General features: G+C 39.7%; 1 protein-coding gene across 5 annotated transcripts in view; it reads left to right on the forward strand.

The window, feature by feature from the left end:
* Nucleotides 1-15,263, forward strand: part of NOL4 (nucleolar protein 4) — a 192,449-nt gene that overhangs the window by 102,133 nt on the left and 75,053 nt on the right. For all 5 annotated transcript variants that reach the window (XM_054191579.1, XM_054191577.1, XM_054191578.1 and 2 more), the window contains one exon: nucleotides 9,379-9,662. In XM_054191579.1, coding sequence (XP_054047554.1) covers nucleotides 9,379-9,662 — 284 coding nt within the window. The remainder of the gene's footprint in view (nucleotides 1-9,378; nucleotides 9,663-15,263) is intronic.

The raw sequence follows: 15,263 nt of genomic DNA on the forward strand, positions 1-15,263 counted from the left end.
GTATTTGGGGCATCCAGTCTGCAGATCTTTGCTTTTGTCTTCTGGCAAGTCCTGATGAAGTAAAATACGACATCAGACGTATGCACTTGGTCCAAGTGGCAGATTAAGTTTAACATAATTCCTTTCATCCCTGTTTGGGTAGACATTCAGGCACCAAACATGAACTTACATGTTACTCTTTTGACTATTGCTGGCACAGCACCAGATTCTTCTTGCCGCCAGGAATGGCAGCAGCTGGTGCCTCCAGCTAGAGCAGCATAATCGTCTTCCAGGCTGGGCAAGAAAGAGAAGAAGGTAAGCTCTCTGAGGTTACCTCTTTTTACTTTAAGGAAAATGCTTCACATTTCTCCTTTTCTTAACATGTTGCTGTCTCAAATGTCTTTGTGGCTGATGTGTTCCGGCCATAGTTGGAATTTCAGTGCATCTCAAAAGTCAGAGTTAGTCTGTCCTGAGCCTGCTTGCCTGCGTGTCTCCCAGCTTTCCTTAGTTCCTAGCTTCATATCAACGAACTACTCTGAAGTCTGGAGTCCTGTTTGCGATGAGTATAAAGCAATACCTCTGGTATCACTCATATGTTATTGGGCTGAGAACTTGTTCCTGCAACGCTTGTCCAGAGATGAAGCTCTAAGCCACAATTCTCAATGCTAGATGACATTGAGACATTCAGTTGATCCCATACACAGCATAAAGGCTTTTAGAAGAATTGCAGGTTTTCTGTATTAAAAACTGCTTGATAGAGCCTTTGGCACAAAAAGCACCCTAGAGGTTTCTCCAGAGTAAAGGGAAAACCAGAGATTTTTCTCCCCAGAGGCAGTGAGGGCTGCGTCTTTTGAAGTGGAAATGCCAAAGCTCAAGTACAAACTCGATGCATAGTGATAAGACTACTGTGCACCCAGTGAGATTCAATTGGTTATTTACATGTGCAGTGCCCTCCTCATAGCCATTCTGCTTCATGTCCTTGTTATATATATGCAAGGACAGTAGCTCTGCAGGCAAGTGAGCATGCAATCAGTCATGAAGCTTTATAAATGAGCTTTTCTATAACACTGTAACTGACGGGGCAGTATTATTTTTCTGATAGTTGCTGATGTCATGGAGTGGCAGTTTTTCACTATTTTGTTGTTTAATGTTGTAGTTGAATAAAATATCTGCCTGTTTTGTGCCTCCAACAAGAAGAGACATTTATCCATGGAAAGATTGTGAATTACTGGGGATGTTGTTTAATAGTGAAGCATGATTTACAGATGGCTAATGCTGATTCCACAGTGTATGTGCATGTATATATTAAACCTATAAAATTTACTGTTCTTTTGTTGACAATGCTAAGGATTAGTTTTGTAGTTTGCTTTGTTCCATTTTCTTTTCATAAACGTGTGCAGTGAGTGATCCTATGAAGTAGCTCCTAACCTATTCCTCCACCACTGAAAAAAACAGTGAGGGATTCATTGATTGGCATCGCATTGAAACTGAGGGACTTTCCAGGTTCAAATTTCCATGCAGCAAGTTCCATAGCTGAATTCACAGAAGCCAACCACATCAGGAAAGTTACATGTATCAAAAGGAGAGGAAAGGTTGTTAACGTTAGTAAGGTTAGCCAAAGAGGACAGTTAATACATATTCTTGTCATGGAGCAAAGACAGTATCATTGTGAATGAAGGGACTGAGCTCTGTGCACATCGTCTCGCTCCTGTCCTCTGGAAAGGCTCTTGCCCGCCTCTTAATTCCTGTTCCTTGTTGCCTTGACACAATACTGACATTTAAGTGGAAACAGAAATAGTGGCATTAACTTTTTGGAGGAGCAGAGAAGGGTGCTTGAGGTTTCGCAGGTTCAAAGAGAGACTAGACATTTGAATGGAAAAGAAATCTTTTGAGCATCAGTATATTGCTAGAAACCACATCCAGCTCAGAAAGACCTTGAGCTGAAAATTATTAAGGGCTCAGCAAGCCGTAGCAGGAAGAATTGTATATGCTTGCCTTATTCTCTTCCCTAAGCATCTCCTAATAGCCACTGCTGGAGAGAGGATATTGGACTTAATGGATTTTTGATCTGACCAACTATGGCCATTCTTATGCTTTATGGAATGGGGAATAATAGAGGGTCTGAAATCACCTTTGTACCTCCATTAATTCAATCACTGTTCTTTATCATAATATGAAAGGGAATGGAGAAGATGAATAGATATAGTTGATTTTGACTGGCTTTTAAGTTATGTATTGAACTTGTGTTTGAAACATGACTTGTAATGTAAATGAAGCATAACCGAATACATAACTGTGACAAATTGGTATTAAACGGTCATTGTAAAAAGTGGTGGGAGTGAAATGTGACCTCGCCTTTTTATCAGTTCATTTAGAAAATTCTCTATAATTATTTTGTATTACAGAAGTTTTCGTGAGTCAGCACTGTACACCACCTTTTGTCTGATTCATGGTGTTCCTCTCCCAAAACTGCCTGCTGTCAGTTGCCACCAGTAGAGCATTTTTTCCAATAGCTCCTGTTAGGAAGGTTTGGTAGCATGTCTTGGGTTTGTGGAATTACCGAAGGATTGTAACTAATTTAGTTTTAAATGTTTGCTTATGTAGCATATTATTTTCATTAACGTTGTATTTTAACATAGGAAAAATAAAGCATATGCAATATTGAAGCCAAAGGTTAAAGAGGACAGCATAGTAACTCAAAACTGGTCTGGAGTCCGTCACTCTCTTGTCTGCAGCACTGTTTCTTGCAAGTGATTATGTTCAAATGAATCAGATTGCTAAGGGTGTAAGGTGATGTTTAGCAACCTGGGCTGGTGGTATCTGGCCCAAAGAGATTAAAGCAACTTTCATCATACAGGACTTTGGTAGACAATTTTTAAGAGTGGGTTTTATGACAGCCTGCACTTGCAGAGCCAGCAGCTTCAGTCTCACCCATCCCACTCAACTCATTCACAGCCAGCCTTCTCCTTTTAGAAAGAACAGTTACCCATCTTACAGTAACTGTGGCTCTCAGAGGTGCTCTGTCAACAGGCAGCTCACTCAAGTGTTTGTTTAACCTGTGTGCATGCTGCCTTGGGGTCTGTAGGCATCGGTGTCTGTTTGGGCCGCATATGCGCCCCTCTCCCATCTCCACTTCTTAGAGCAGGATCAACAAAGTGGGTCCAACAATTGCCTTGTTCATTTGCTGTGATTAATCGGACTCATTACCACCAGGAATGATTTTGGTTTGTGCAATGCCCTCATATAGTCAGAATGTCTCAAAAGAGCCAAAGGTGCTGTAAGGTTAATTGCCTTTCCCTTGTTTTTTGTCTGCTTTCTAAGTAGGCTATCATCTGCTTTGCTTCATGGCAAAAAAGAGAGCTGTGTTAGAGCTACTTTGGTATCATGGGGCTCTTGCTTCATTCTTAGTGTTAATGAGAGGGTTCCTCAGCTCCCTGACCCATCACCGCGTCTGTCCTTTCAGCAGATCTGAGCTTCCATGTGGCTGTGTGGTTATGGGACTGTGCCACACTGCTGCTGTTAGAGCTGAAGGCCAGCACTATGGATTACTGACTAGTAAAATATGCAGTAAGTTTCAGGTAGCTGAAATCTTAGCTGTATAAACTATTTAAGCATACTGTAAATATTAATTGAATTCTAGCCTGAGAGTTAGTTTGACAGAGGGAGAGGATTTATTCAGAGATCTGTCTTTATGTAGAATGGCTTGTTGACTCCTTCCTAACTTACCTGCAAGGAATATGAAAAGTCTCTGTGATTTAGAGTTAGAAATCGATTGCTAAGAGTAATGCAAGAGATCCTTTAAAACATCTGGAGATTTTTCTCTCAAGTAGACAAGTGACAGTTGTGTATATGTACCTTGATTTGACATTCACAGTACTTCTGTGATGCTTATATCAGAGTTCATATCTTAAATTTGTGCTCTCAGAAAACTGGTGTTTGAAGGACTTTTTATTCCAGCCAGATTTGGTGCACACTTCAACTTGCTTTCCTTTAAGAACGCACTCTGACGGAGAACAGTGTTGAGCATTTGATGTGTCTGGTCTGAAGACAGTTCTCTCTGGGTTCAAGAACTGTATTTTAACATGTAACTGAAGAATCTCTAATTCTAGCAATATCTGTTGTTTGCCCATTCATAAATCTAGACATCGGTAGGAGAACATAATCCTCTAAATTAAGACCTAGTTTCCTTCTCTAAATCAGAGTGTCCTTAAACCATCAACTGTCATGGAAATCATCTTGCAGAATCCAAGGCGTTAAATACAGAGAAACTGGGTTTTGGCACAAGTTTAGGCCATGATAATGCGAATGTCTGTGGCAGATAACTGAGACGAAGGTTGCAACAGTTCTGAGGATCAAAACTCATATTCAGAGCATCTGTTTGCTTGGGCTTTCTGTGGCTTTGTCTTTTCTTCTACCATTTCCAAATTTCCTTCAAAAGCAGGGGGAGAAGCTAACACAGTGGTGGCTGCAATGAGCCCAGAAAGTTCTCAGGCAGGACCCCAGACTTCTCAAGTCTGCAAAAACAAAACAGAGCTGGTGTCACTTTGTGTCTAGTTGGCCTCAAGGATGAGCTGGAAGTTCTAATGCAATGTGACGAATAGTAAGAAACTAACTTGAAGTAGGAAAATTACTGCAATTCTTGTTTTGAGAATTACCCCTGACATGGAGAGTACTTGGACTGAAGGTGCCCACAGGGTGTTGGTCAGAGCAGGGGATCGGGGTGGAGCTCTGTGCAAGGAGGGAGAAGGTGGTCTTGGCACCAGTGGGTTTAAGAAATATCAGTCCATGAGTGAGAAGTCCATGGCTAAGCCTGGAGAATGCGCCTTGCTTCAGCAAGAAGGCGGCTGCTGCCCAATCCAAAGGAACCTTCCCTCTGCTCTTGGAGTCTTTCTCTGAGGGGTGATGCTCTTTAATCCCTGGAGGGGGATCTCTGCGTAGCTGAGGCACCAGCTGCCTGTTTTTGAGAAGTGAAGCGGCCCTGGGAGGTGATGAAGACATGAGCTTGTCCCACAGCCTCTTTCGTGACTGCCCTCTGCTCCCTCCCCTCTTAGCTCCCAGTGCCTGTGCCGTGCTTCCCTGGAGGTCTTCCCGTAAAACCTGCCCTGCAGTGGTGGTTCAGACGAGTCCTGTTTCGCAAACGCGCTGACCTTGCATCAGTGGTGGGATCGGTACCAAGTACCCAGACGTAGGCTGGTTGTGATGGAGTTTTATTTTCCCCTTCGTCAGCCATGGGAAGAGAGCCTGGAGTGGCCGCCGACTGGCGTGGGTGCCCAGGTGAACTTGTGGAGGGCTGCTGTGGTTTGCTCAGCCTCCTGCGGGAGGGCAGCCCTGACGTGGTTTAATGGTGGCTGCCACGGGGTGGGCCTGGCCTCCGCGGGGTCTCCGGCGAGGGGCAGGGGCCGGGCTGGGCCTGGCCCACCCCCAACGGCCACCATGATGTCAGCGGGTCCCAGGAGTGCCACCATGTTCCCCAGCTGCGCTGCCGCAGCCTTCTCCTCTGCCCCAGGGATGGGCCTCTGGCCTCTACCCCTCGGTGCCTGCCATTAGTGGTGTCCTTGTCCTGAAAGAGGAGCCGTTGGCAAGCTGCCCCGGAGAAACACTCGCCGGCGGCCATTCCTGGGCAAAGCCTTGGCTGCCCTGGGCCTGCACACAGCTCTCCCCAAGACACCATGCCTCTGCACGATGGAGGAAAAAAATACTTAGTAAGAGAACAGGCTTTCATCGTTAGCAGTTTATTGTTGCTGAGGTGTTGTGATAAACAAAGGTGAGAAAACTGTGCAAGCAAACTGCAGGTCCCTACCCAGGCCCCGGCTCGCCAGCTGTGCCAGGTGCAGTGAGGAGCTTGGATCTCACCTCCCGCTCCCCAAGGAGTGTGATCTGAGGGACAGGTCTCCATGAAACCAGCCTTGCCCCTTGGCAGCTTTGCCGCAGCCGCATGTGCTGCCAGGGCCCCAGGAGCGGGGCAGCTGGGCCCAGCAGGTTGTGTTGGGGCTGTGGCTGCCCATGTCCAAGGGTGAACGTGCTTTTGCTCTCCTGGGCTGGGCCCTCCTGCCTTTTCCCTCAAACCCAATTATTCCTGATGCGGTCTATGTTTCTGATACCTCAGAAGCTCTTGCTTTGGAGTAGCCTTATTCTTGGCAAAAACAGACCAGCTGCCCAGGGATGAGAAATGTACTAAACCTTGTAATTTAGTTACCTTGGTAACATCTGTAAAGAACTATCAGCGCAAAACCACTACTTTTTCTTGATCTCTTTTATGGCAATACATATTTATGTTTACTTGGCAAAAGTGTGATTTATAGCCACTGTATCCATTCTCCTGAACATTATCCCGACAGACAATACTTTCCATTTCTAACAAGCAAGGTTCAATGACTGTAAAAGCAGGTATTTAACTTCACAGTACAAACTGAGATTTACCATCAAGTAACTAAGCATTTGCTAAGCAAAGCCAAAATCATGTAAATACTGTATTATTGTTTCAAAGTATTATAATGCTCGATCACATTTACTCAGCATAGGGATTTTTTCAATAGAACAAGTATAAAAGATCTATTTTTTTTTTCATTTGCATTGTAACATTCTCAGACGTGTAAGTTTTAGTTGTCAAGCATTCATCGCTCAGAGGGAAAAAAAAAAAGAAAAAAAGAAATAAAAGCATTATTGCTTATGATTCCAAGCCAAAACTAACAGCTTTGCTTTGGACTTGGTTGTTCCTGGATCTGGCTCTAGGCACAGCTCCCTTCCTACTCCATCATTCTCATTTATCCATCTGTGTCCTTGTAGTGTCTCCTCTGCAACCCAGGACACTTGGGTGCCGGCACACAGCAGTTTGCTAGGGATCAGGCTTGTGCGCTGCAGAGTAGGCAGTGCCCCCAGATTTTAGATGGCTCTTTACGTCCTCTGGTTACTCACTTGTCTCTCTCTTCACTCCCAACAACAGGGAATTTTCGCAGCCCTTCAAAGGGAGGAGCATCCTCACTCAGTTACTGATCCAGTAATTGATTTAATTAATTTGAAACTAACTGTCACTTGTTAAACTGATAATCAAGAAACCAATTATCTGTTAACAGTCTTAAATATGAATCAGTGGTAACCAAAGTGTTTCTTTCTTAAATAAAGAAATCTGTATTTCTTTCTGATATTTCCAAACTTTTAAAATGAGTTGTAAATATGACTATTGTCTTTAAAAAATTAAAGATCCTGTATTCTTCACTGTGAGGGTGGTGAGGCACTGGAACAGGTTGCCCAGGGAGGCTGTGGATGCCCCATCCCTGGAAGTGTTCAAGGCCAGGCTGGATGGGGCTTTGAGCAGCCTGGTCTAGTGGGAGGTGTCCCTGTCCATGGCAGAGGGGTTGGAACTAGATGATCTTTAAAGTCCCTCCCAACTTCAACCATTCTATGATTCTATTAGAAAGCCATTTTCTAATGCAGAATAATAAAATGGCATATTTATTTCTGAAACTGCGTTTAGAATTTTAACCTTTTTATTGTGTTATGACCTTAAGACATAAATCTCAGGGCATGATAGAAAGCTTATTAAGGATAAATCGTGCTCACCTTATTCATTTATATAGCGGAAATCCTCAAGTAGCCCCATGTTTTTAAATCAGAACAAATCCATTGCTTTGTTGCAAGTTGGGTTAGTGTACACATTTACAAGTCTTATTCTAGGAATGTTATGGTTTTTATTGTATATACGTTTGTATTTGTAAGAGGTAGTGTAGAAGCGGTACATACCAAAACATAGCTTTATTTTTTATTGCAACCATTAATTATAAAGCATTTGGTAAAACCATAAAATGTTCCTTAAATAAAAGCCTTTAAATTATGATTTTTATTATGTCTTTTCATGAAACTAGATTTTTTTTACAGGTTTACAAAACAAAGCAATTTAAAAAAATATATTCAGAATGTGTGCCCAGTCCTGTACAGTTTATGACATAAAAGTGTTGGATGAGTACAGCAAGCAAGCCACTGATGTATGATGGCTTGTCTGTGACTTTCTAAGTACTTAATTGAATTAGATCATTACCCATTTATACAATATTTTCTTCACTTCTTAAATTCTGATCTGGGGTCAGTGAATGGTCATTTTTTACTGTATTAATGATGGAGAGTCAACAATTTGATTAATCATGTAGTTTCAAGCATGAGTATTTCTGAGCATATCCTTTAAAGAATGTGTCCTAATTTTTTTAAAATTCCACATGTATATAAATGTGTTTGTTTGTTTTCCATGGAAGTTGTTTAGGAGGACCTGAAAGCAGATGGTATATTAAAGTACTAATATGTTAAGGTCCATCTCATCATGTATCTCCAGTTTCAATCTGTACACATTTCTGGCTGCTAACCCCCCAGTTTTGTTTCCAGCTTCACTGTCTGCAATAAGCATAGGCTTGTAGAGCCCTGGGCAGGTGCTTGCACCATTAGCAAAACCACGTAAGTTGCCAAAAAAGAGGTGCTTTAGAGAACAAGTGAGCAAATTGAGGCCCAAATTCTGCTGCCATTTAATCCATTGCAGGATAATTTTTTTTAATAGATAGCCCATTGGCCAAAAGGTTGTTTAGAAGTAAAGAAGGTCTGAGTAGTAGCACAGATGGCAAATTCCAGTGCTGATAAACATGGGATACACAAACCCATAAGCATGTGAAGACACATGTTAATCATACATTTCAGCTGTAAAATCTTATGGGTGACAACACCACATCCAGAGTTTTCAGATTTAACATTCAGGTTGATAATTTAATCCTTTATTGAGCAGTATTTTAAAATATATTATGATACACAATGAATGAGCAAAGTGAATGAGCTCCTGAACAAAATGTAGAGAGGATCTTTGTTTTGGAGTTAACTTTTCGAGTATAATCTCTACTGCCAGTGGTGAATACGTCAGATGTTTTTACATCGTATCTGTGCAAGGGGATGTTTATGGATATGACATATGCTGCTCTGCACCCTTAAAACCTGAGAACTAGATTCTCTCTCAGTACCATGTGCATCTCTGTTGATTTCAGAAATATGCAATATTGCAGTAATGAGCATGGTATAAGAATCTAAATAGATCCATAGACATATGGACAGACAGATGGATTAAGGCAGACTTTGTCACTTTGTCCCTAAAAATCCTTTGTGATACTTATCGTTTGTGTACACAGTGACACTAAGGTGTCAGCCCAGATAATTTCCCTTTACTTAGTAATATTTAATGGATTTACATAAAGTTTTTACTTGAAAATATGGAGGAGTGCGTATGCACATTTTGCAGAAATGTACTGGTGCTAGTAACATAAACCATTTTCATTCTATTTTGAAAAACTTTGTGAAGGTATAAATTATGTTTGAATTGGACAGAGATGATGATGTGGCATGTGACTGAAAATATATATTTTTTAATAGATGATTCAGCCGCAGAGAGTTTTAATGGCAATGAGACCGTGGGACACAGTTCCAATGCTTCAGGGGGAACACACTGCAGGGAGATGGCAGAAACCAACAGTAATGGCAAAACAAATCTGGAGCAGGATGAGCAGCCTCTGAACCTGAGTGACAGTCCCCTCTCTGCTCAGCTGACTTCAGAATACAGACTAGATGATCACAGCAGTAATGGAAAGAACAAATACAAGACTCTCCTAATTTCTGATCTCAAGATGGAACGGGAGGCAAGAGAAAATGGAAGCAAGGTAAGATGCTTCCACATGCTCCAGATATGAAGTATGTAGCTTAGAAAAGGAGAAGATTTGTGAGGCCAAAACCAAGGTTATTCCCAGCTAAGCACTTAATGCAATGTGTCTAATGTTTGTCACATCACTACTCAAATGCTATACATAGATTTGTATGCTCTGTTACACATATATATATATGATGCATACATACATTAAGTGTATGTGGATGTACATGGATGAATACATATATAGGCTTATATATTCTGCTGACATACTGACAAAAAACAGTGCAGTTCTCCATCAGGCATGAATTTTATCAGTCCATTTATTGAGAACTGTCTACATTACCCATTTGAAATATATATATTAAAATATGTATATAAGGTAATACATATATATGTATATATACTGGGATACATATATCTATGTATATTTATAGATGACCATCTCATTACATGTATTATGTGTCTGTAGAATGAATCCGTATGAAAGTTAAGTGTGTTTGCCCAAGCAAATTACTACATGTGAATTATCAACATCTGTAAGGAACTGATTTGGTTCCTTCCTGATTGTTTGTATTATGCAGGCACCTAACCTGAATTAAAACTGACAAGTTTGCTTTAAGAAGCTGTAATCCCCCTGAAGGCTTTTCTCTGTAGTTTCCATTATGTGGGTAAGGAGAAGCGAGGACGGTTATATTGTAGATAAAGACAGATCCAATAGATTAGGTAGCTAGCTCTCTAGTAAGGTGTTTGTCATAAGGGCATGATGTAGGGAGGGTGAAGAAGTGGCCTGATCATAGAATTTATCTATTGATATTGTTGGTGACAAAATCCTATCCTGTCTTTTTATACCACTTTTACAGCGGCAATAATAGGATGTTAATACTGGATCCAAATACTATTAATGCTAGTCACTAGCTTTCAGTAGCCCACTACAAAATAACCTGACAACACAGATATACTTTGGCCACATATTTTGCTGGACTTTGAAATAGGAGTGATACAGAAAATCACTTTTTCTAGGTATATCCAGAAAGGGATTGTATGTAACTGATGTCTAGAGAACAACATTTATTTATGGTTAAGTTTTAACTCCTGTCTTCATTGCCTGCAGAGTGAAAATAAAAACTTGAAATGTTTTTTTTTTAACTCGAGTGACTGGTTTTGGTGGGTAGAAGAAAGGGAGGCCAAATGTGAGATTGTTAGTCTTTCTCTCAGTTGGCCATTCCAGTTTAGCAAATCATGTATCCCAAAACCTTCTCCATAAAATCATTATGAAAACCTGTTTATCTGCATGGCATATTTTTTTTTTCCACAAATTTTCATTTTATTGAGAATGTTTTGAATAGCTCTAGTCTCAGAATGTATATACATTCCAGTACTGGATTTAGTCAGTACTTTGACTGTTGCACAGTGAGTCCCAAATTGGCTAATATGAATGGTATCTTCATTTGCTCCAGGGCACGTTGTTCCAATGAACTTTTCATAAGCCAGTCACCCAAATATTGATAGACACACAGGCTCTTTTGCCTGAGGTACATTGCTGCTTCCGCCATTACTCTTGCAAATACACAAATAAGATTGGAGAGGAAAGGGAGGAGTCTTAATGTGGAACTCATTAATAGCTAAGACAAGAATGTAGCCCAGTGTTTCATTTTCAATTTTAATCAGTTCCAACTCAGATGCAAAAAAAAAAAAGGTATCAAAAAGTGTTAAAAATCTGTTTGTAATGAGTTGAGATGACAATCAAAGCCATCTCATTCTTTGTTATTCTACAAACTTTAAGACTCCTGAATCATCACCCACATAGTTATATTCTTTCATCACTCACTGTCATCCTACCCACTCTATACTGCCAACAATATGCAGATTTGTCTCCCCTTATTGTCCTGGCAAAACTCATGTTGATGTTTACAATTCATTTAAGTATATGATTTATTAGGTATGCAGTAAAAATTATTAAATATGGAGTGAAGACTTTGCGAAGAACACACTCCTGGGATAAACAAAAAAATGTCAGAGATTCGTAAGCTGAATGTAGAGTAAAAGAATGTTTTTGTGGCCAATTTCATATTTTACAGATGAATTCTACTCTTACTTTTCAAATTTAAAAGAACTTACAGAATATTTTTAGAAGGAACAAAACCCAACAATGTGTTAGAATAGAATGGGACTGTACAGTATTTCAGTGTTTTAAATGCATACATATACACTCATAAATCATTACTACTCTTGTACCTTAAGCAATATCATAGATACTAAAGAGTCGGAGAATGTTCTACAAGCCCTAGACCTGATCAAGGAAGTCCTCTTGCCTTCTCATGGTGATTCAGAATACTGCCCCTCCAGAAGAGTGTTCTGGCTGTTACTGAGCTGATTAATTTTGAGCAATGCAGAAGATCAAGCTCCTGGTTGTGTGCGGTATCTACTGGATGCACTTCAGCAAGTTCTGGGTGAGCCAGAACTATAATTCTCTGCCAAAAAGAAAACATAAAGAACAAGTAAGGTTAACAAAGTGCTATAGTTTGCTAGGAGCCAACTCTCACATATCCTTTTTACTCACAATACACCGAGTATGTGAGTTGTTTTTTGAAGTCATCTAGGAATTCTCTCAGTGCTCTTGCAGCATCTAACCTGCAGCTGTTCACAGTTATACAGTTATCAGACATGATTAGACCTGAATGATGGCATCATTGGTAGTGATGGGTAAGCAAACGTGTTTAGCATAACCCCTAATCATGTTTTCATGAGAAAAATCATCTGCAATGTTCACCAAATAGAAAATTGATATACTATTTCTTATAATGTAGTATTCTTATGGTATCTTTATGTGTCAAAGAATTGAGAACAGTTATGTAAGGAGTTAGTGAAGAAAATATTTGGGTTCTAAATGAAGGGAAATATATTTTAGTTATTGGGCTAGCATTGCAGGAAGTAACACATTATGCTTCCTCCAGCTTGTACAATGGTCCGTTCAGCCTGCAGAAGATGTTACTTGCTTAAGATGGCCATGACTCTGTGAAATCCAGAGACAAAGGGCTGGAGCTGGGAAGATCTGTTGGCTGACGTGTTCCATACCTGCTCTGTCTGAGTCTCCTTTTTGGATACTGCATCATATATGTTTTATTAAATTTGATGTCACAGTTTCTCTGGCCAACTTGTATACATTCTGACCTGTCACTAGTTTTAAACACATCAGAGCTGAATCTAACCACAAAAAGCTAAAAGATCACTTTTTTTTTTTTTGATTGAAAATTACCAACATATTATACCTCCTCCACCAAATCACAGATTTTTAAGGGAGTTTAGTTTTTCTGGAAACAAGCAGTTTTGCTAAACTATATTATAGGTATTTGCCTGTACAACACTGCTTTCAAGAATGATACTTCCTTCAGTTGTGTAGTGGCAGGCTGCACCATTTGACAATACAGGTCTGATTGATAATTTTGTACATGATGCAAAAATATGATCAGAAGAAGTAGTTGAGATAAAATGATAGGTTTTCCATCATGTTTTCTTTGCAAATCTGTCAGCAAATAGGCAAATGTTTTTTGAAAATGGTTACTTCTTTGTGGAAGTTCAATTTTTAGAATATTAATCTTGTCAATACCTATTTGAAGCAATTATATGCTTATGCTGTATGGAAAGTTTGCTAGATAGTGGCCTGATTCCATGGAAGAGTCTTAGATGTCAAAACAGGGATACTTAACATTTTCCTAAAATCAGGCATCTCTAATGTACACAAGGGAAGTCATTAGTGATTCGTAAGAAATGTAGCTTTTTGGGAATAATAAACCAAGTTTTCTTGTCTGAAAAGACTGATGAATCACTGGAGTTTAAATAACCCTGTGAACAAATTGTAATTCAACTTTGCAAACAACTAGTGTATGTTATTTAGATAATGCTGTTCAGTTTCTTCAGAATATGACTTTTAAAACTGATGTTGGTAACTCTCTTTAAACAAGAATGATGTTTCAGTGGACAGTGTAACTTCACTCTTTGAATCCTCGGTTTCAGGCAGTGAGTATGTGGGGTAACCTCTTCTTTCTGTAAAAAGACTACATGCGGAGTGCAGTGGAGGGAGTTGCCAAATTGTAACGTAACCTTAAAATATGTCCAAAATGTTTTACCATTCACTGAAAAAAATGTTATACAAGGAACAAATGGTTTTTTCATACTCTTAAATACATATATGTAAGTATGTATGTATATATGTATGTGTGTATATATATACTTTCTATATATGCTTTTATTAAGCTGATATTAGGGAACTGATCCTCCAGTAAGACTCAGATGTTCATGGCAGTAGAACCTTCTACAACCACATAGGCTAAACTGAAGTCAGTGGAATTTTGTACGGCTGCAAAAATATATACATAAATTTACTTTAACAGGGCTGGGTCTTTGTACTACAAAAGCACTCATCTGTAAATGCTCTGCAGATGCAGTTCTATGAATTCAAATAGTTAAGTGCACATATAAATTACTTTAGATCATTATATACTTATGTGTGAGACTGCTGCGTTTCTTTATGACCATGGCGAAGTCTCTGTAGCACTGAGATTTTTGATTTCTTATTCTTCTGTTACTGCTTTTTCCTAGGCCATATATTTTATTTTGAAAACTCATTATACAGCTCTATCTCTTCCACATCATTTATTTCATGAAATATAACAAGCCCACTCCTTTTAAATGACTTTGTCTTCTCTGCATTTGGATAACAAGGTTATTGTGACAGAATATGGGAAAACAGGTTTTTGAGCTAACCAGACATACTTATATTGTGCCATGTATTTTACCTGGATTAATAAATAGTTCATTATGTCTGTATTGCAAGTGAAGTTCCTAATATGCAAAACTTCTCTTTGGGATTTCCCAGATAGAAACATGTGCTACTGATCATGAATGCCTAAGAGATACATTAAAGTGAACTAACAAAGAGGACACACACCCTCTGTCCATTTTGTCCAGATACCTACTAATTGCGGACAGTTGGTTAATGTCTTCTTTCTTTCTACCCGACAAAATTTCTGATAGCAAAATTCGACACCTCCAGGCTCTCTGGATGTATGGTAGGCTAAGTTAATATGCATTATGTTTAGCCTGAGTGTGTAATTGGCTGCATGGAGAAGTGCATAAGATAAGTAATTTTCTTTAAGTCTGAAAAGTAAAGCACAGTTTTAAAGGAGAGAACAGTAAATAATGATTGCTGCATACAGTGACCTTTAATTATAATGCAGCATTCTAATGTGCATGTCATTATAGTTACAGTGGTTCACAACAAGGCAGAGCTTTCATGTAGCTTCGAAAAGGAAGATCTTACTTTCTGTCACTCCTTTAATGCTGGGCTTTTGAAGTGTTTCTCAAGCTTTTTTGTTCAGCCTGATGTAAAGAACAGCATTATTGTCATGGGCCACTGCCAGGGGCTGTTTGCTCCCAACTATTGCAACTTCAAACTGGTGTTGTAATGGATGCATTTACATTACGGCAAGTTAGCCTGGCAGGCTGTCCACTCTTAAGACAGGTCCCGCTCTGAGAAGATATTTAAAGACTGTAACCTTGCATGGGATCTGAAAGCCAGAGCATATGTGAGATGCTGGGTGAAGAGTCATTTGAA

The sequence above is a fragment of the Rissa tridactyla genome, chromosome 2 (genome assembly GCF_028500815.1).
Source record: "Rissa tridactyla isolate bRisTri1 chromosome 2, bRisTri1.patW.cur.20221130, whole genome shotgun sequence".
Taxonomy (NCBI): domain Eukaryota; kingdom Metazoa; phylum Chordata; class Aves; order Charadriiformes; family Laridae; genus Rissa; species Rissa tridactyla.